Here is a 23,094-nt window from a genome sequence, read left to right as displayed (position 1 = left end):
TCCTTTTTCTCATTTTGTTTCCCTTTTCTCCAGATTACTTTCTACTGGTTGTGTTAGGTATTAGATAATGTTCTAGAAAAAGAGTGATTTTTTTTTGTTTTCTTTCTACCTTGAACATTCCAGGTTATTATCCTAAACAGTGATAGTTAGCATATTTCCTATATGACATTTGACAAACTTTCTTAGTTGTTTAATAATTTGAATTGTTTAAACAATATTACATATTGTTAATATTATTTTCTTGTACTTGATTATTTTGTCTGGTTCAGGGCAGATTCTACGGAATAAAAATATAAAATACAAAGATGTTCTGTTAGCAGAACTGGAGCACACAGAACAAAAAATTTTGAATGAGATTAATCAGCTGCAGTTAGAGACTGAAACAGTGGAGAAGACACAGTCTGAGCTTGACAAGGTATGTCAGATCCTGGGGGAATAAGCCTTGTTATTTGTGCTTACTACCATTAGGCTCACAAATAGTTGGAAACCTGCTCATCAAAAGGACTATGCCTGTTGCTATAGTCTCTCTAATCTGCCCACTTAGGGGAATCTTCTCTTTAGAAATAAGTATTGGCACCTACTACTTCTTCCCAGAGTTGGTCTTCCTCCTGCTTTCATAACAAATAGTTGTAATTACTTCTTCGTCTGCTTTGCCTGGTTTAGCCAGTTGGTGGTATCTTTTACTGCTTGTACACCAGCATTTCAGAGAAAAAAGAAATAGTTATACAGAAGGAAGAAAATATTCTTCGCTCTTTGAAGTTGCTTATGGGGGCACTGAGCCAGCCTCACAGTTGTATCTCATTCCACTTTCTCCTGGGGGAGTCAGCAGGTCGTGTTTGGCTTGACATACAAGCCTCATAAGGGGCCTCTGAGATTGGGTGGAGGTGTCCCCAGGCTCTCCACAAGCTGCAGAGAGTGGGAATGAGGTTTCCAGAAACCCCTTCCTTCTTCACGTCTGAGACCCTGCAGGCCTAGGAAGTGGCAAGAAAGGGTGACCACAGAGGGGGAGTAACCTGAGAGCATGGTTTGGATGCCCCCGGGTCTTGCACATAAAGAAGTACTCCAGTTAGTAAAATAGCGATATAGAACCCCATTCTTAAGTTTGTTTGCCAGGCCTTCCAATGCCAAGGGGAAACTGTTCTTCACATCCAAGGATGTTGCATCCATTCTTAGTTCGTGGATTTGTAAATTCAGCTCTGCCACTCTGTCCAGACTTTCTCAGTCAGGAACCATTATTCTACCCCAAGCTGGAGCTTCTACAACTTTATACTTGGGTCCTGAAAGGGCTACACTAAGAAGCTTGGGTTATTCTGTGGTTTTTGTACTTGCTCTTGGCATTAGATGGGAGTCCATTAGAAAGTTCTGCTCGAGCACCTGGATGCATTTCTGTACTTGTGTTAGGATATCGGGGTTGTCCCATTAGTAGCTCAAATTCACTATGTTAGAGGTCCTCCAAGCTGGATTGGAGTTGGGTCATACACAGCGTTTCAAGGAAGCAGGTAGCAGTGGCAGGTTCAGGTCCACTCCTCCCTGCTGGTTGCTGACTGTCTTATTCCTACCAACATATGAAGCAGTTCCTGAGAGTTAATTTCCTATTAGGTCTTATGGTAGCACACAGGTTTTCTATCTGGATTTTCAATTTAGTGATCCAAATCATAAGCAGAATACCTTTTGAGCCCATGACTCTCTTTTGTCAATAGAAATTTTTTTATAGCCATTAATCCAGCCTGTAGGATGCTGGATTAAGTGGCTCTGTTGGTTGACCCAGCTTGTATAAGGTTTGGGTAATTCTTTGTCCTGGAAGTGAATTCCGGTTTCGCTTGAAACAAGAAATTGTCTCCCTTCCTTTTGCTCCAAACCAGTTAATCTCAAAGAGAAGGCATGGCATTGCTTAGATGTATGCTGGGACCTCAAAATCTTCCTGCTAATGATGCAGTCCTTCAGAAAGTCTTTTGTGTTTTTAATCTATGAAGCAAGAGACAGAAGCAAAATAAATCTAAGACTTCTATTGTTAGATGGTATAGAGTCTGCATTGCAAATGCTTATAATATTGCTGGGGACTCGGCTCCAGAGGTAGGGTTCAGTCTACTTGCTTCATGAAGGAGCTGATTTTGAGGGCTCTCTGTATAATAATCCACAGCTGTTGTTCTAATGTAGGCTTGGTCCAGTAGTAATTTCCACAGACAGAAAGGGGGTGGGAGTTCTGCTGCAGCTGAAAATGCTCACTTAACTGAACAGCAGCAAGTGTGTGGCAGGGGGCTGGAATTTGGAAAAAATTCTCTCTTCTATTTGCAGAAATCCTTGTGATTCCAAGGCTTTATTTTATATTGAGTAATCATACTGAGATTTTCCTTCTTCTCATAGGATTGTTTGAATAAGAATCCAGTCTGTGATGAGTGGAGGAACCTGGACCATCAAGCGGGATTGTCTCTGCTTCAAGAAACAGACTGCAACCTGAAACGGAAATGGTGTAGAAAGGAAAAAGAAGATAGAGATGAAAGGAGTGCAAAAATGGCAAGGAAAGAAGAATCAGCGATCACCAACGAATTGAGAGAAGAGGTTAGTGAAAATGAGATTAATAAAGGGGAAGAAGATTCTCATGGCCAGAAATTAATTATTAAACTTGTATTGAAGAAAGATGACAGAAAAGTTGAGAAGGAAGGTGAGAAGGAGGAATACCAAAAGGAGTTAAGCAAGTTGTCTTCTGAAAAGTGCAGCTTGAGGAAAACAGAGATAGATAATCAGAGTCAAGACCAAGATGTAGCTGCCCCAAAGTATCAAAGTGTAGATGAAGGCCAACATAGAGAAAGCAAGTCCCAGTCTGGAAATCCAGATTCAAAACAGAAATTCACTGTGGCAGAGGCAGAGAACCTTGGGATGATGATGACAAAGGAACAGAAGATGGCAAGAACAGCACAGATGTCCCAGCAGTTTAAGCGTTTTGACAGTCCCCATTGTCCTATACTCCTACAACCACCAGGACCACTATTGTCATGGATTAGTTCTTCAGCATTGGACAAGCCAGCACCTACTAAGACTTCAGGAATAAAATCCTCTGATGCCAGCACCAAGCTGCCCCCTGTTTTAAAAAAGGGTAATAATCCAGAACTTGGCCCATTTCCATGTATTACAAAAGCATTTGGAGGGGGGGCAGTCATTTTAAAGGCTACACAGGAGAATATAAAGTTGCAAGAAGAGGTAGAAGCTCCGGTACAGGTGCCTGAAAGTGTATCAGACATCATGGAACATGCAAAGGCACAGAGGCAAGAAGTGACTGAATCAAAGGCAGGAAAGCATGGATCAGCAGAAGATCAGGTAGTGCTAAAAATAGCAAAGATGAAACAAGAGCTTCACATTTTTCAGAAATCGCATCCTCCTCCTTTAATACCAGACCCACCTCTTCTACTCTCACTGCCACTAGAAGCACTGTTGTCATTTGCACCTGCACTACCATGTCCCCCACGACCACTATTTCCTCTTGTTGTTTCAGGGCCTGCCAACCAAGGACATTCTGTATGTACTCACCACTACTTGAAAAGAAGAGACAAAAGGATGACAGGTAAGAGACATATTCTGGCCTTAAGACACATTGGGTTGTGTGTTAATCGAAACTGCTAAACTCATATCCAATCCCACAGTTTCTTATAACTGAACGTTAATTTTATTCACTTGAGCAGAAACTTATGAATGCAGAAAATTAAACACTGCTGTTGAGGAAGTAGGAACCTGTTGAAGGGAAGAAATAAATAAAATGGATGAGGGTAAATACAATGCAAGGCCAAGTCTCTTTCCCTGAGAGGACAAGTAGTCCAAACAGGAACAATCGATTGATACATGATAGTAAACAAGGCCCAATCAGTTAATGGGTCCACCTAGGAATATAAGTTGTGCTGAAATACAGAACCTAGAGAACAGTCTAACGAATAACATAATGCCCAGTTAGGACAGAACACCGCACACGGGGGAAAACAAATCTTGATGGAGTAAAACAGGGATGAAGTTTATATAAGATGTCCTGAAGATCCTCTTTGATCTTGTTTAATTTTTATAAATTTTCAGTCGTCTGAAAATTTGAAATAAAATCTATGTATGTTTGTAGAGCACCTTGTCAGTGTGTTGGTATCAGTGACAAATAGTCTCAAGAAAAATATTCCATACATTATAACAGTGGTTCCAACAAGGAGTTACTGTAGATATTCATGACATGAAAGCTACGATTAATGAACCTCTGGTAAAAAGTAAAAAGCTGGCTTTCTAGATGTCATTCCACAAGATCTTTTTTATTGATCTGAAACAGAGATCTACCTTGAAAATCATATTGACCATTCTTTCTTACAAATAGCATAAAATGTATTACCTCCTTACAGTTGAAAACCTTCTTGCTTATATGTTCAATAGCATCTTGAATAGCCTAGCTGATCAGAACTTGAGAGCTAAGCAGGGGTTGGCCACAGTCAATATTTGGATGGGAAACCACAAAGGAAGATGGGGGTTGCTATGCAGAGGAAGGTAATGGCAAACCACCACTGCTTATCTCTTGCCTGGAACACTCCATGGATGGGGGCACTATGAGTCATTTGCAACTCAGTGGTGCCTTCTGTATCACCATAGCATCCTTCTTACTATGTTGTTTAATAACAGTTCCCAGATCTGTAGAAAGATCAGGAGAGAGGACATTGGTAGAATGCTGCTGGATAGCGCACTAAAGAAAAATTGGGTATTATTTGAATACAGGTATCATCGTATATATTTGGTATTCCTGATATTTGGATCTAAATATACTGATACAGTATTTGGATCTGGGCTTTATTTGAGAATCTGAATATATTTGGCTCATTATTCCGTATGGGGGAAACTATCTGGGGGGATGAGGGACATTTTTTGTGCAAAACCCACCAAAATTGCAGGGAGCCTAGTCCTCCCTGTCCAGTAGAGAACCGCCCCCATTTCAAGATGATTGGACCAAAGAGTCCAATTCTGTTGGCCCCTGGACACGGTGCCCCCAGCCACTCTCCATCGTTTCCTATGGCGGGAAAATTCCAAGGTTTTTCTGGGCAAAGAAACCTTAATCAAACATGCAGGGATGACCCCTGGTCACCAGTCCCAATGTAAGCTGAACTAACAAAGCCCAACAGAACAAACACCAAATGAAAGAATCCCAGCAGAACCAATGTCAAACCAGAGAATCTCAGCAGAACCAAAGTGAAGCAAGGGACATTGTTGCAAGCCCAAGAGAATAAGTGTCACAGAAGCTAGCCAGAACCCAGGGCCGATGTGGTAACACCACAGAACAGAACCAGATATCAACACAGCAGCAGAACCACCAACCTGGCACAAGCACAGCTACTTACCTGCCAGTGGCAAGCAGGAATACACACACAAAGTAGGATGATATAAGATCCCTTTCCCAAAGAAGGCCTCAGAAAGCGAGAAAGCAAACATAATTTGAGGTGACCCAAGTTCTCCCCTCTCTGCAGTCTGCAATGGCTACACTGTTACTGGCCCAGAGAAGCCTCAAAACAGAGCTGCAGTAGGTGCCTTTCATCACTGGCCTCCCCACCCCGGTAAAGAAGAAAGTTAACTGTACACAAGAACAACACAACAGCATTCACTAGCTTCATTTTGTGTGCTTCTGCGGGTTTGGTTTCTGCTTGTTTTAAAACATTGTCAGTGTGGTTTCTGTTTTCCCTAACCTTTCTCTGAATCTTCCTGTTCCAGTGGCAAGAAAACAACATTTTGGTGCCACTTTTCTCAGTTTGCTGCACAGAATTGTGCCAGGGTCCAATCTGACTGGCTTGGTGGTTTTGTTTGATTGTTTTGATGGGGGAGAAATTCTAAGTTGGAAACGTGGATTTTATACAGGGTATCAACTGGATGAACGGTCCTGCTGGTTTTCTCCCTAAGTTTTAAGTTTTGGGAAGAGCACTTTTTCCCCACCTCCCCAGCACAAACTGAGAGAGGATGCAGGCACAAGGAGAACATGCTCACTTCACTCACTCTCAAAGTCCAGAGGAGGGAAATTGAAGAGCTGCAAGTTGATTCTTAGGAAAACCAACTGCTCTAAGGGAGCAGGCAAATGTGATGAGGAATGACAATGTTGCCTGCAGAGGAGAAGACATGTTCACTCTGTGTGCTCCTCAGAGGGCATGAGAGGAGCCTCTGAGCCTTGAGAGAGGTCTGGCCAGGCCACCCCATTCTTGGCCCAGTAGCTCTGAGGACAGGTGGTACACAACTTGCAACCCTCTGAGAGAACTGTTGCCTCCACCGAATCCTGGCTCATGGACCTCATGTTCCCAGAGGTGCCAAGTGCATCCCTGTTGGCTTCCATCTCCAGGGGCATCTGAAGACTGGCTGTGGGAGAACCCTGCCAAGAAAGTGAGATATAGGGAACAGCAGAGCTGCTCACTCTCTCCTTCCCCTCTGCTGGCTGGTTACCCCTCTTGGCCTATGTATGCTGCCCCTGCTATGAGAACTTGTCTCTCAAACTGGTGAGGTTTCCAGTTCACTCAGCAATCCCTTGATGCATAGGTCATACGTGGTGACCAGCATGTATACCTGCTGCTCAGCTACAGGTTGCAGGCAGGATTCAGTGCCCTCTTCAGCCTTCTCACAAGCATACACACTGCTGAAACAAGTCTGCATGTCCTGTGCCTGGATTCAGAAAGTGGCCATAATCCTCTGAAATATTTGGATCAAAGGCATCAGCAGACCCAAGGTTGCCATGTCAGACAAGACCGTGACTGTGAAGTCATTAAAGAGTTTAAGGACCTCCACTGTCTGGGAGATGGTCAGCTACTCCTCTTGACTGAACTTCACTCTTCCCCCTCATAGTTTGGCTCTCAGAGAGCCACATTGGTGGAGCAGCAGACTGCCATCACAAATGGTCAAGTATGGCATGGTTGGAGAAGTGACTCATGATGTGCCGGCATCTCGTGATGAGACACTGGAACTCAGGAGTTTCAGTGTCCAATCTGGGATCCTCAGAGTCAGACTCAAACCCAGTGCATCCCTCACCATGTGGTGAAGTTTGTGGACCACACAGTAAATGCATTTGAGGCCCACTTGTACTGCCACTGCCCAGATGTTTTTGTTGCCATCCATCATCATGTATGCTGTGGTGATATCCCTGCCTACCCACTCTATTAATTGCTTCTCAGTAGCAGCAGAGATGTTGTCTGCTATATGCGCCTTGTTGAGTCCTTCAGTGTAGAGCAAATCCTGGCAGTAGCCAGCCTGGTGGCCACCCACCTGATCTTGTCTGATGCTGGTTGTCCCACCCCTGCCTGGAAGGTCACTGGGTTGCAACCTGTGTACTGTCAGCCAGAGATATGCTTGTTGCAACTGAGAAGAAGTCCAGATATCTGATGTGAAGGCAACTGTGCCTTCCCATAGTTCTTGGCAGCCCTGTAAAGGGAGGGCACCACAGTCCAGCTCAGCGTGGTACGAGTAAGTGATACATACTGAGGGCAGACTTCTTGGAGCAATCTGGAGAAGCTGACATCCCTAACTATGGAAAAGGGTCATCTGTGTAGAATGATCATCTTGCTAATGAGATGAGTTACCCTCTTCCCTGTGTTCTCCAGGTTAGACCCATAAAAATTAGCTAGCTTTTATATTTGGCTAGGTGATGAAAACTGAAAAAAAAATCAGGGGATTGGAAAAATGTGGGTTTGTGCTGTTAGTAAGTGTAGTGCAGCTCAGCTAGGCCTACTCTGAAAGTACAGAATGAGTGACAGGAGAAGAGTCCAGTGCAGCCTTAGAAAAAAGCATAAGAGTAGCTGAGTAGAGGGGAGGGCTGTGTCCTTCCCCCAACCTGTGCAGAGACCTGCCTTGCACCTGCTGCCATCAACTTGGCCTCTGGTTTTATGTTCTTGCAAGAGTTTGAAAAAACCTCTCCCATCAAAGAATCCCTTTGATTGGCCAGACAACTAGAGCTCCTCCAACAACACATCCTGTGGTCACTCATTCACTTCCCCTCCCTTCTTCCTCGCTCCCAACTCTTCCTGCTGCTGAAGGAGGAAAAACCCAGGAAAGAACAGAAGGGAGAAGTAAGCCAGTTTTAAAATGGCTGGCACAGTGGTTAGCAGATAAACCCGAATAATTCAGGTATATTCAGGAATCCAGTATTTGGTATACTAGAATATCCAGATATATTTGGGTATTTCAAATACACCTGAATAATACTGGTATTGTATTATTCAGTTATGTAGTCAGTTTAGGAATACCAAATCGCACATCCATACTGCTATTTTCTAATTTCTCCTATTCCTGCAACAGTATTTTTTTCAAAAACAAATATTTTATGATTACCAGGATTTGAAGAAAATAATACAATTTAAATTATTATTATTACAATTGTAAATTAGTTAACAGGTTGAACCCCCTCCCTAGTCCCTGAATCTTGGCCTTGAAATGTTTGAATTTCAGCAGTCCAAATTTCAAATCTGATAGGTTAAAATAAATCCATGTGAGTTTGTAGAGCATCATGTCTCTGTATACCCCAAGCCTAAAGCATCCTGGTCTATGTGGTCTGAACAAGAATATTTTATGAGCAAAGTAACTATTTTCACTTTTTTTTAGTTCACTTGTACAGCGGTAGATAAGCTTCCACCATTATGCCTCTTTGACACATCTTGAGCTTCAGTTTGTTCATTTTCTTATGTCATTGTTTCAGATTTTGTCTAGCTGAGAAATCTTGGTCTCAAAAACTCTACTGCTCTAGTTATCTTAGAGCCAAGCTACAAGTGCTGCATTAATAACAACAACAACATTCAATTTATATACCGCCTTTCAGAACAACTTAATGCCCACTCAGAGCGATTTACGAAGTGGGTTATTATTATCCCCACACAAACACCCTGTGAGGAGGGTGGTGCTGAGAGAGCTCCTAGAAGCTGTTACTGACCCAAGGTCACCCAGCTAGCTTCAAGTAGAGGAGTGGGGAATCAAACCCGGTTCTCCAGATTAGAGTCCCACACTCTTAACCATTACACCAAGCTGGCTCTCATTACACGTGGAGAGCACTTAATTGATCCCACAAGTTTACCTGGGAAGCGTAGTTGGAGACTCCTTCCCCTCTCTGTTTCTTTTCTCCATTTTTAAGAATGGGTGGTGGAGTAGTGGTGGTGGCAGCCTCAGCAGCTCCTCCTCCTCCTGCTCTCCACCTGCCAGCTTCAGGCTCTGTTCAGGGGTGGGCAGTTGCTGCTCTCTCCTAGGGCACCCTGCATCTGAGAGAAAGCCACAGTTGCTGCTCTGGAGAAAGCCACGATGTTGGCAAAGCTCCAGCCACAGCAACAGCAGAGGGATCTGCTGCTGCTGTTCTAACATGCCCTCACTCCGGTTTTTCTTCAGGGGCAGGGAGAGCTCCTCTTCAGACACGAGTAGCCTCAGCAGCTCCTTCTCCTGCTGCTTTCCACCTGCCAGCTTCAGGCTCCATTCAGGGGTAGGCAGTTGCTGCTCTCTCCTAGGGCACCCTGCGTCTGACGGGCTGTCTGCCCCCAGGGAGCTGCTCTGGAGAAAGCCACCATGTCGGCAAAGCTGCAGCCACAGCGACAGCAGAGGGATCTGCTGCTGCTGCTGTTCTAACATGCCCTCACTCTGGTTTTTCTTCGCGGGCAGGGGGAGCTCCTCTTCAGACACGAGTAGGAATGGAGATCCCTGAATCTTTATATCCCAGCAAAAGGTGGGTAGGGTGTTACAAGTGAGGGCATCAGGATGTAAATGTACAATACAGCTTGATTAGAGCAGAAATTAGCATCTGTGGTGAGATAAGAATCCTCTCTTCAGCCCAGGGGGGAGGGGGGGATTATTCTGAATTTGCAAATGAACTCGATTTCAGCAATCTCACATGGTAATCTCTGTTTGAGGACAGCCACTTTTAGTCAGCAGTGGAATGTTCTGGAAGATTCTCCCACTGGTTTTTAAGTGTTATGATTTCTATTATGTCCATTTATTGGTTTATTGCAGGACCTGGTCCCAGAGTCTGTCAGTGTTGGGTAGTATAGGGTCTGCAATAAACCAAAATGCCAACCCTGTCTCCATATTTACTCCGACAGCACAATCACTAGCCCTAACAACACCAGTTATATCAGGTTCATTAACTTGTTTATCTTCCAGTATTATATATGTTTTCAAGTGTCAGCAATACCCTTCTGCTCTCTACATTGGACAAATAGGTCATTCCCTATACGAAAGAGTAAGCTCCTCCTTTCTCAGTCACTTCTAGCTAGGTATGTGGTTCTCTCATGTGGATAGGAAATGTGGATAGACACATACACACCCATGCTTCTACATGGTCCTGGCTTGTACATGGTATATTTGCCTTCTTTGGTGATATTTAAATATTTTAAGTATTACTTACATTTTAATAAAAAAAACTATTCAGATTTTTCTGAAAAACCCTTGTCACTGAATTCCACAGTGGCTAGAATTAATTCTTGGGTTGGATAACAGGGACAGATAGTGGCATTTGGTTTACTTTCTGCCTAGCTTGATAACAGGCATTTTCATAGAGGTAAATTCTGACTAAGGTCAGAATTTCATGACAACCAGCGGACTGACCCAAACTGTTCTTGACTCCACACACACGAGAGGTATCACAACTACACCCTTTTAATTGTGTGGTTAGATACAGTGTCTTAAACCCTTTTGTTATTTCTCTCTCCAGGTTGGTAATGCTGCCACCAGGAATTCAATTACAATCTGATTAACTAACCTTTCCTTTAATACTGTGCCCAAGCGTTAAGGCTTCTTCGTGGGACTGTGTGTTCCTGAAGATGAGACTGGTATATAGAAATTGCATATAACTCTGGATTGACCAATAAACAAAATAAACCTTTATTAGTACATGAAGTCTGTTGGTTTCAGCATATTTGGTAACTTTTCTTCAGAAAATAAAATTGAGTATGTTATTCTTCTGTCTTAGACAGTGTCACAATCTTTCACAATCACTTCTCTCTTCTTTCACTCAGGTTTTGTCAGCTTATTCATCTCTCATAATATTCAGGAAATATTAAGATTCGACTCTCCAGCCCTTAATATGCCCTATATGAGAGCTGCTGTACCACAGTGGTTAAATGGGTTGGCTGCAAATCAGCACACTACTGGTTCAAATCCCACTACTGCCATGAGCTCAGTAGGTGGCCTTGGGTAAGCCACTCCTCTCAGCCCCAGTTCCCCAGCTGTATTGTGGGGATGATAATATTAACTTGTTCACTGCTCTGGGTGAGGCACTAATCTGTCCAGAAGTGTGGTATATAAGTGCTGCTGTTACTCTCTTTTCATTTTAGAATCTTTATGCCTTTCCCCACTCTATATTGGATTCTAATTGGAAGACACTGTTCTCTCCTGATTGCTTGACTGTTCACTCCCAACTGAATGAAAACTCTCTCTCTCTCCACGCTCCTTAGCTCCACCAATACTCCCAGTCATCAACCAATCACCTGACTCTAATCCCCCTCTTTCACCCCCCCCTTCTTCCTCTGCAATTTACTAGACATTTAAAAAAACAGCTTCAAATCATTTCAAGGGGTTTTACACTGGATCTGCTTTTTATATTAAGCAGTTTCCTGGTGATTTAGTAAGAGGGTTAGAAATAAGACTCAGTTCTTGGTTAGATCACTTATTGCTGAAGGTACACATAGTTTACCTGAGGCCAGATTAGATCGATTGGTTTATTAATCCATTTAATTTCCAGAATGCTCTAGGGGATTTTAAAAACCTCAACAGCAACTCTATAGAGGCCCCAGTTGAAGACCTAGAATAGTAGGCTTTGGGGAATAATTGGCAGAATTACTCTTTAGTATCCTTGTCTCCTCTCAGATTGAGCCCTGGCTGAGGGAATTTAAGAAAATTAAAACATGTCTTTAGTGTCTCTGGCAGACCATTTGTGCTGAGTACATGCCTTGGTTAATAGTAGAGAGTCCAGGAGCACCTGTAAGACTAACCAAATTAATTGTAGCATAAGCTTTCGAGAACCACAGCTCTCTTCATCAGATGCATCTGATGAATAGAGCTGTGGTTTTTGAAAGCTTATGCTACAAATAAGTTGGTTTGTCTTAAAGGTGCTACTGGACTCTTTACTATTTTGCAACTACAGACTAACATGGCTAACTCCTCTGGATCTATGCCTTGGTTAGTAACTGGATGGGAGACCTCCAGCAAAGACCAGGGCTGCAAAGACAGGCAATGGCAAACCACCTCTGATAGTCGGTTGCGATGAAAACTCTTGTCAGGGGTTGCCATAAGTCAGCTGTGACTTTAGGGCACCACACACACACACATCATAGCCTAGGACAGCAATGGCGAACCTATGGCATGCATGTGGAGCCCTCTCTGTGGGCACGTGAGCCATGTCGCCGGATCACTAAGTCCAGGGCTCATTTGGAGGGGGAACGTGCTGCAATGGAGTTCCCCTAGCGTTGAAAAGCGATCATGTGGGTTTTGGCCCTGCCCACGTGATTCCTTTTCCTCAGTGCTGCCTCCCTGCTGCCAGTCTCTTTAGCAGCAGGAAGCAGAGGCAGCAGCCAGGCTGCTGGGCCTGGCTTTCTAAAGGAGGGCAAACAGCTTTCATTTAACTTGCTTTACTTCCATTCGTGACTCCTAAGTGAATAAGAGAGAGAGTGCTTGCAAGACGCTGCTGGTGTAAAGAAAGGCAAGCAGCTTTTATTTAACTTGCTTTACTTGCATCATGACTCCTGAGTTGAGTGAGAGAGAGTGCTTGCAAGATGCTGCTGGTGTAAAGAAAGGCAAGCAGCTTTCATTTAACTTGCTTTACTTCCATTCGTGACTCCTAAGTGAGTGAGAGAGTGCTTGCAAGACGCTGCTAGTGTAAAGAAAGGCAAGCAGCTTTCATTTAACTTGCTTTACTTGCATCGTGTCTCCTAAGTGAGTGAGTGCTTGCAAGACGCTGCTAGTGTAAAGAAAGGCAAACAGCTTTCGTTTAACTTGCTTTATTTTCGTTCGTGGCTCATGAGTGAGTGAGTGAGAAAGAGAGAGAGATGTTAATTAGTTCAGACAACTCTTGAGTTTTTTTTCTAAACTAAAACCTCAGTATTCAGATTTAATTGCAGTGTTGGCACTTTGAAATAAATAAGTTGGTTTTGTGTTGCAGTTTGGGCACTCGGGCTCAAAAAGGTTCGCCATCACTGGCCTAGGAAGTGATGGTGAAAACAGTAAAGATGTTTTTCCCCCTCTCTGCTACCATTGAGTCTGCTAAATCCAGCCAAACTGTTTAGGGATATAACAACAACATTTGATTTATATACCGCCTTTCAGGACAACTTAACACCCACTCAAAGCAGTTTACAAAGTATGTTGTTATTATCCCTTTAAACAAACACCTGTGAGGTAGGTGGAGCTGAGAGAGCTCCAAAGAGCTGTGATTGGCCCAGGGTCACCCAGCTGGCTTCAAGCAGAGGAGTGGGGAATCAAACCCAGTTCTCCAGATTAGAGTCCTGTGGCTCTTAACCACTACACCAAACTGGCTCTATATGGCATTTTTGACTCATAGATGAGAGTGAATTAACCATTCACTTCAGCAGTGATATTATTGCAGAATTCTTGGCAAATAAAATCAGTCTGATCTCACCAGTGTAGACTCTGGTCTGAATGCAGCTCAGGCATATGAGGTATCCTACCTTGGGGACCCTGCTTGGCTGGGATGGTTAAACGTATAAACACATATATGTTTTAAATAAATAATGGTGTTATCTAGTTAGGTTGCTGTGGGTATGTTTAGATTTATTTTTCAGTACAATGCTGACGGGATTCTTGGAATTGTGAAGGTCATCAACTGTAAATTAGATCCTTCCCCATCTTGGTTAGGATCTTGCTGACAGAAAGTTAAGGTGTCCCCTCATGCCTGGATTGTCAAGTGCTTCCTGACAGAAGTTTTCCTAGCCCTTCAAAAGAGGAAGTTATTAGACAATTGTTAAAGCAGCCTTTTATACCAAAAAAGTTGAAGCTGCAGTCCTTCTTGGTCAGGAAAGATCTTCCCACTGTAGTACATATCTGATAACATCTAGTTTAGATTACTGCAATGTGCTGTACATGGGGTTGCCTTTGAAGACTATCCAGAAGCTCTAGTTGGTACAGAATGCTGTAGCCAGAATACTGACAGGAGTGGGTCATAGGGACCATATGACTCCAGTTGTTCTATCTATACTGGCTCCCAGTTTGCTTCTGGGCTGAATTAAAGGTTGTGGTATTGACCTTTAAAGCACTATGCAGCCTGGGGGCAACATACCTTAAGAACTTCCTTCTCTCATATGAACCTACCCGTTGATTCCAGGCATCTTCGGAGGCCCTGCTTTGGGCTCTGGGCATTAGAGGTTAGCTGAGAGGGAACCTGAGAAAAAGCCTCAGTTGTGGTACTAAAACCTTTGATCGTCCTCCCCAGGGAGGATCTGCCTGTCTTTCTATTGCTGTCTTCCACCAGCAAGAAAACTTTTTTTTTTTGCTTCATTTGGCATACTTCCCAATAACAATTGGCCCTCCTACCGTTGGCTCCCTGTTGGGGAGGAAAGCAGGGTTTACATATCTTATAAAAAGCTGTTGGACTTTGTGTTGGATTTACTGCTTTTTTTTTTTAATAATGGATATAGACGTGAGCTGATGATGTTTTTATTGTTATGCATCCTTGATAGTATGCTTATGTAAACCACCTTGAGCCTATTGTGTGGGGAAAGGATGGTTATAAATACTTCGATAAACAAATGTAATGTTCTTCAATGTGTTTTTTCCTGGTATGGGTGCAGGAATTCTACCTAGCAGAAACTTCTCTATCTGCCAAGGCTTTATACCTTACCCCTTAATGGGACAAGAGCCCTCATTCCATATGGGAATTGGGAGGGCAGAAGAACCAGGGCTGGACCAAGGCGGACTTTTTGGTTGCCTACAGACACAGCTGCTTGCGCAGCCAAGGCATCTGCATGAGGCCAGGAATTCTGCCTTGCCAGAGCTATTCTGTATGCCGCTGCCTCTCCCCTTAACCCATCTGGGCAGAAGAGCGCACACTCCGAACCAAAGTTGACAGTGCGGAAGAATTGGTGCTGCAGAGATACAAGCCTGTGTGGGCATCCAAGACCTTGCCTCGATGTGATCCTTTTCAGTCATGCCAAGTATGACCATAAATGTACTTGATGATCACCTGGAAGAAAGTCAAGATGATTTTTTTAAAAAACCTCTCTCTACAAGTGAAGATTCTATATTTGGAGGTGTTTGGGAAAACCTATTACTGCTGAGTCCCCTACTGTTTCATACGGTTTCTGTTTCATACAGGAACTAAGCTATTTACTACCTTAAAACTTTAATGTAGTAGCTGTTTCTTGATTTGAGGAAATGAATGGCAGAACTGCCAGTTTTTACTTGGAAGTTTATCTTCCTGGATTCATGGACTGAAGTCAACTAAGTGACTTTTAATATGAATTCTTTATATAAGGGTCATGAAGTAACTGTGGCTCTTATGTCTAAGGCCAGTCGGCATCTTGTTTTATATTTGGATTGAATACAATTGGGAGAATCCTGTTAGTCCTTTATTCATTTTTCTGTTTTGGAATTTAGAATATTAAAGAACGTTTACAACTTGAAATTAGTTAAATTTAAATAATGGTATAATTATTGGAACCCAAAGTGATACTTAAAATTGATGGTCTTACTAATGGATTTATAACTTAACTTTATTATTATTATTTTGCTCATTGTAGGACTTGTCTTGAGTTAAATGTAGGGATGCACAATTCAAATCCAGATATATTCATAAGCAGTGGCTAATACTATATTTAGAATATTTATGAATAATTCCAAGTCCATTTTTTTAGTTCGATATTCAAAATAATTCCTTGAACATGGAGTCCCATTGACTCCTATGGAAAGCAGACTTGCTAGAGGAGGAAAGTAAAACCTGTTCATCAGGCAGTTTGACTTGGCTTCTTGAGAAATTAAACTGAAACATTCCCTAGCCAGCCTGGCACCAAGGGTTGTGGGGGCAAAGAGCTCAGTGTCCCCTGATTATTGTTGCCATGGTTTTGTCAAGGGAGGGGGTAGTGGGTTGAGAACATAGCCAGTGATGTCTGTATGCACTTACAATGTCTTGAAGGAGGCAGACACCAGAAGATACTTTCGCACTGGCTCTTTTCAACTGAAAGGTGGGCATAGCTCCCCTTTTGTCCTCTGACTATTTGCTGTGATTAGTTTTCTGCACGCTGAAACAATCTTTGCATCCCTTTCTTAGCAGCTTAACCTATATTTGATTTCCCCCCCTAAGTGTATGTTAAAATTAACTAGATTGTAGATTGTTATGGTTAGGAAGGGAGGAATGGCTGATTTTCTTCCTAGGAACTTGCTTATACCAAGATTCCCTGGAAAGAACCGTGGTAATCAGCTGCCACCACTCGGGCATCTCCTAAGAACAGCTAGACTGACCCACTGAGAAAGAACATTTTCAGCTCAATCCTAGCACGATAACCAAGTAACAAGGTGGAAACCCTGGGAAATTCCATATAGCAAACTTTGTAGCGCCCAGGCGACCTGGCACACAAGGAAGAAATTTAGAGAAATATCTCAGAGAAATACTAAGGAAACCAAAAATATCTTTATAGAAAGGTTTATTATAGAAAAGGGGGGAAATGGTGGTTGGATTAAAAAGAGATAGGAAAGGGGACAAAATACAAAACATCAGGAACAGTACACTCAGTGTCTCAAATAAAAGCAATAAAGTTGGTCTAACTCAGCTAAGTACACTTTACCTAGGCTGTAGCAGATTCTTCAGAGCGTGTACAGAGTTCCTTGCAGTACCAAGGGAGTGAAGTTCTTAGCCCCTGGCCCATTGGTTTTGGGCTCTCAATATGTTCCAAAGTTGGAACCAGAGAAAAGACCACAGCTCCCAGATATTTATGTACTAACACACAACCGGGGAATCAATACTGTATCATAAACAACTTTTAGTATTTAATGCTATGTAAAGTGCCAAGTGCAAAATTGTGCAGTAAATACATCAATCAATAAATAAATACATGCAATAAATACTGTGTACAAAATCTGTCATCCACAATGCTACCAAAATCATAGCTCAAATGAGCAATGTACACTATGCACTAGCATTGTGGATGACAGATTTTGTACACAGTATTTATTGCATGTATTTATTTATTGATTGATGTATTTACTGCACAATTCTGCACTTGGCACTTTACATAGCATTAAATACTAAAAGTTGTTTATGATACAGTATTGATTCCCCGGTTGTGTGTTAGTAGGTAGTTTCTCTTTACCGGTGGAACTCCCTGGTTACCCCAGATATTTATGGGCAACGGACTCTGACCTAATCCAGCCTCCTCTAGGAAATTATCAGATCTAACCAATCCCAAATAAAGCTCCATCTCTGATGTCAGAGACTATTGCTACCAATCAAACCTATTACAGGTTAATGTAATATTAATGGTTCTGTGCTTCCATGACAAAAAGGGAATCTGGTCCAAACGGCTTGTCCTTTGTCAAAAAAAGGATTTGGTTGGCCAGGTAGCACCAATGTGAAATGGAGGATAAAAATGCTGTTCTCATGTAAACCCCAGCAGTCCAAGAACCCAGATGCTGTAGGTGATGCTCTTAAGCCATATTCGTGGGGTTCTGTCACATAGATTAACAGAGAAATTTTGCATTAAGGCCCCTTTGTATTAGGCCCCTTTGGAGGCATAAAGTATGTTAGACAGATGAAGATAGATTTAGATTATTTAGGAGAGTCAGCTAGTAATATGAAATGTGGGTTTGTTAGAGGATGTTGGAGCATAATGAAAGCTGCAAGAACATTGCCTGAACCCACAACAACACCCTTGATTGAGGGAAGTGAAAGAAAAGAGAGCTATCAGCCCTTGTTATGACCCCCCCACACACACACCTTTTTGCCCAGCTGCCTTGTTCAGCACTGCAACTATGTAAAAGCAGGTCTGTGTGCGCGCCTGCACACACCAAAGAGGTGACAGGTTATGCTGGTTCAAGTTGGGGCTGATGTGAGTGTACCTGAAGAATGTTCCAGTGGCACTTGTGTACAAGCCGCCCATACCAGCCATGGCAAGGGGAGAAGAGGAGGAAGAGACTTTTCACCTAATAGGCTGATATGCAAGAGAAGGACAAAGATGGCTGCAGCACTGAGAATGACACTGATGGCTTGGGCAGCAACAGTATTGGTGCTTTGGTGTAGGTGAGATTTACAATGAACATAAGACATTCCCTTCCAAATCCATCCCATGGAGCACCATCAGTATCAAATCAGATGAGAACCTATCAATTAGCCTCAAGGAAGGTTTTGCCTCCAGCCACAATTCCCAGCAAAGCTCCCCTATGCAAAGCAGCATTGTGGTTGGGGGAGCTCTCCAAGTACAAACACAGCTGAAATGGGGGTGGAAGAGACTGGGGTAACTCGGTATGCACTGTACCAGAAGCATGAAACTGAATTTGCCCATGCCCTTCAAACCCACATGCCCCTTCAGTCACCCCAACTGCAGGAAAGTGCTCAAATGTGCTCTCCAATAGCATGCTCAGCCTCCTGAAGACTCAGCACAGGGCATTGCGGCTGGTGAATTAAATAGGCACTGTTGGGCCAAGTGGCTTCCTTATTTTGAAGGGCAAGGACCAGAAGAGAGTGAGCCACCCGCTCAAGGAGGCAGGTGGGTGGATGACAAGAGTTGGGAGGCAGCAGTTCTGTCAGTAGAAGCACTAAGTCACTCTGGAGGAACTTGGAGGGGTTTAGGAATAGGCCTTCTGCAAATGTAAAAATTCCAAGATCACTCGCCTTAAGGAGATGATAGCCCCAGATGACAAGTTATTCTCCCTGGTGGAGAACGTTTGTTTCGATAGGTTTGTGACAGAAGTGGTACCCTGTTACCGATTGCCATCCCGAACCAACCTTAGCTTCAGGATGGTGACAGTTTTATATCTAGATGTCAAGCAACTGGGATGGCAGTAATTGGCCAGAGTATAGTTGGTACATTTTACAAGTGACACCTGGAGGAGCCAGGGTGCAGAGCATGCCTGCCTGCCCCGACAGCACTGGTGGTAGGTGGAGGCGTCAGGCAGGGGCCACACACAAGTGCAGGGTACAGGTGCACCCTGTACAATGTCTCTGATGGAGGGCAGCCACACAGCTGTCAACATTCAAGGGGTTCTGAGGGGCATGCTGCAGCAGTGGGTTCTAGCTGTACAAAGGCAAGGTCTGTTTGTCCCAGACAATGGGGCAAACATGGTAGCATTGAAATCTAGGAGGATGAAAGTGATGCAGTGTATGGCCCACACCCTCATCCTGGCTGCTTGGGATATTTTGCAGGATATGGAAGATGCCCACTTATCTAATATAATCAAGTGGGGCAGAAAGTTGACAGGGAATTTTCACTACTGTGTCTGGGACAGAAGAATTGGGGCTACCAAAACACCACCTAATCCAGGATGTGGTAACCAGAAAGAACATCACTTCTACCTGCTTCAAGGAGTGCTGGAGCAGCAGAGGGTATTCTATGAGTTGGCCCTGGAAACTGGTTCCTCTGAACACAGAGGAATGGAACATTATACCTCAGGTGGTCTGTGTCTCCTGAAACTTTGAAGCTGCATCACTGGCCTTTAGTGGGGAGACAGAAATCCTGAGCCAGATGATCCTAATGATCCAGGGCCTGGTTGGCATAACAGAGTGCTTAACTCAAAGATAGTCTGGGTGGATGGGGGATCCCAGAGGGGCAGAACAACAATTTTTGCAGCATGACAGCATTTTTTCCAAGACGGAGCGTTTGGGGCAACTTGTTAAAGAATTGGCCCTGGCACGAGGTGCATGTTTAGTCCATGTTATAATGTCACGTCTGGAAGTGACATCATCACACAAAGGGCTGGGAGTGTGCACACCTGTTTGCCCAGATTGCCTACCAGTGGTGGGCAATTGCCAGGTGGCCTGCATTCTTGGCAGGCATCAAGGCAAACTGCTGGAGTTTTCCCACCGCTGGTAGGTACCTGGCAACCCTACTACCCAATCACTTATAATTTTGGTTCTCTTATGTGCTATATTAGGCATGTTTGGACACCCTGGTATCTAAACAAAAATGCCAGGAAAAAAAATTGAAAACCAAATTAACATACTAAGAAGTAAAAAGAATAATTCCTTTTGTGGGAACTATACAATCTAATAATGTCCACCTTGAACCAATGGTCAACTAGTTGTGGCCATTACATTATGACACAGTATATTTTCTTGTGTAGGAAAATCAACAGTTCCATTTGAATTGCAAGATTTATATCAAAGGCAGATTACCTCATTCGTGTTAGCAATGGAAACCTAGATATCTGTGGATTTTTTATCAATGGAAGTAATCAGTCCAGAACTCTCCTTTTCCAGAAACATATCCAAATAATGTATTTTGGAAAGACATCTGGGGAAAATGGCAACCTGAACAGGAGCACTTTTCAAGCTCCGGTCCTATCTTGCTGTAAGGCATACCTATGCATCTCTCCCTATGGAGGAGAACCAACTGATAGATGAATCCACAGGTAGGTTTGTGATTTATTGAGATTCCACCTGAGCTCTGATAACACTGTCAGCAGAGAATAAGGAGCTTTTGCCAGCAAAGGTTGACCCCCCCCCATACTTTTCATTTATATTTTCTTTTTTCTCTTTTTCCCACAAATTTGTAATCTATTGGCTCATTTCTAAAGATCTGCCTTGGAATTATAGCCTATCCTAGAAGGTTGCAAAATGGAGGAGGAAAAAATCCACAGGGAATACAATACTAATTTACAAATTTACAAAGCTGTATTCAGAGTGCAAAGGCTACAAAATTTCATCATTGTGTTCAAATAAATAAATAACAATCTCTTGATGCAGTTTTCAGGCAGATACATCAACAATACAATAATCTTTTACATAATCATACAGGGCAAGTTACAGTAGACACACACAATTCCCAACAGTCTTCTTAGAATAGTTATAACAATTCTTTCCAGGGCTCCCCTCAGCAGGTGAACAGTGAAGCCCAGCCGTGAAGCAAAGCTCCAACCCACGCTCAATCTGGGGCCGGCTATCTGTAGCAGATATCGGAATCCTTCATCAGGAGCGTGTGGAATGCTACAATAAAATTTTTTATTATTCAGTCTCTTTGGTCTACATAAAAATATTTCATGACCCAAACCACAGACACATACCTTTACAGCAGAAAGGGAAATTTCCAGTGTGTTTAAATCTTACATGCCCAAAGCATAGCCTTGAAAATCTCTTATGCGTGTGTGGCTGAGGAAACCAAAAGCACCTATATCAGCAATCTCAGACTAATCATTAACAGGTGTCTTAAAGGGAACACGCATATATACACATTTATTCCATTAAATACAAATAGAAAACATTTACTACAAAAAACAGTTAAGAGAAAGCTTATGGTTTAACCCAAAGGGGTGCATTGTGTTCAACTTATGAATCCAATGCGCCTCCCGGCGTTGGAGGGGTACCTGCAAATTAGCAGAATGTTGTTTTCCTAACACCTCCAGAACCACTACTCTCAGGTCAGTTTCCTTATGCTGTTTTTCCACATAATGAGGTGTCAGGGGTGCTTCTTGCACTCGGTTACGTATCCGAGCAATGTGCTCAAGGATACGAACTTTCACAGGTCTTAAAGTGCACCCAACATATACCAACAAGCATGGACATTCGATAGCATAAATAACCGCTGTAGTCTGGCATGTGGCAAAATGAGTGATAATTAATTTCTGCCCATTTAGCACAGTTTCTTTACCCTCCCAGATTATACTACACGCCTGGCAGCGCCCACATTTGTGATTACCAGTGGGCAGTCTGGGGTCTCTCTCCTTAACCTGTACATCCGCACGTACCAACATGTCCTTTAAACTGCGGGTCCTGCGAAAGCCTACCTGTGGTACGTTGCCACATCCATCTATCCCCTCTACAATCTTCCAATGACGGTGAACAATCCTCTTGATACCATGGGTGATCGGAGTGTATTCGACTGCCCATCGTATCCTCTCTTCTGACTGTCGTATTCTATGGGTAAGCAGAGACTCTCTATCCACTGTCGATGCCCTCCTCAGGGCTGACTGCACCACCTGGCGGGGATAACTTCTCCTCATAAAGTCATTACTAAGTACCTCACTGTTTTTCTGAAAGTCTGCTGGAGAGGAAGAATTCCGCTTGATGCGTAAAAATTGCCCATAGGGGATGTTAGTACGTAGATGGCGAGGATGAAAGGAACCATATTCAAGATATGAGTTCCTGTCCGTCTTTTTTGTATAGGGTCTTAACTTGATCTTATTATCCCCATCCCTATAGGAAATAATATCCAAAAAAGATATCTCTCTCCCGCTATAGTGCCAAGCGAAACAGACATGCTCGTCCCTTTGATCAAGCCACTGACAAAACTCCTCTACCCTATCCCCACCCCGGAACAAAAAATAGAGGTCGTCAATGTAACGAAAATATGCAATAATGTTGGACCTGAATGGATTAGACTGATCCAAAATATGTTTCTGTTCCCATTGCCCCATGAATAAGTTTGCAATACTGGGAGCTGCGGAGCATCCCATCGCCACACCCCGCAGTTGAAAGTAAAAAGAGTCATTGAATCTGAAATAATTCTTTTCTAAAATTAAATCTAACAACTGCAACAAGAAGTGTGTTGGCAAACTGCTCTCTGCTCTAGCTTGTAGTGCTCCCTCAACCACTATCCTAGCACACTCGTGGGGGATTATGGTGTAGAGTGAATTAACATCCATTGTAAGGAACAGAACATCCTCCTCTATTTCCATGTTCTCTACACGTCTAATAAAGTCACTTGTGTCATAAATTAAAGGTTCTATGTTGGCCACAGCTGGTTGTAGCTGTGAATCCAGCAGAATGGCCAGCGGTTCCAAAACAGAGCCGCAGCCAGACACGATCGGACGACCCGGGGGTGGAGAGATCCCTTTATGCACTTTGGGTAAAATATAGAACAAGGGAATACGCGGTTCTCTTGTTAGCAAAGCCCGATATAACTGGTCACTAATTTCACCCATTTCTCTAGCCTCATCCAAAACAATTTGGATGAGCCCCCTAATCTGATCAGTAGGATCAAAAGT

The 23,094-nt window shown here is 43.2% G+C and overlaps 1 protein-coding gene across 1 annotated transcript in view; it reads left to right on the top strand.

Moving 5' to 3' along the window:
- The window catches only part of LOC129328214 (zinc finger protein 318-like), an 87,366-nt gene extending 71,774 nt beyond the window's left edge, over positions 1–15,592 (top strand). The window contains exons 8-11 of the mRNA XM_054977116.1: positions 270–415; positions 2,365–2,559; positions 3,491–3,559; positions 14,757–15,592. Coding sequence (XP_054833091.1) covers positions 270–415; positions 2,365–2,559; positions 3,491–3,535 — 386 coding nt within the window. The 3' untranslated portion in view covers positions 3,536–3,559; positions 14,757–15,592. The remainder of the gene's footprint in view (positions 1–269; positions 416–2,364; positions 2,560–3,490; positions 3,560–14,756) is intronic.
- Positions 15,593–23,094: the final 7,502 nt, after the last annotated feature.

The sequence above is a fragment of the Eublepharis macularius genome, chromosome 1 (assembly GCF_028583425.1).
Source record: "Eublepharis macularius isolate TG4126 chromosome 1, MPM_Emac_v1.0, whole genome shotgun sequence".
Lineage (NCBI taxonomy): Eukaryota > Metazoa > Chordata > Lepidosauria > Squamata > Eublepharidae > Eublepharis > Eublepharis macularius.
Note: the sequence above shows the minus strand (reverse complement) of the source record. Positions and strands in the feature narration are given on the sequence as shown.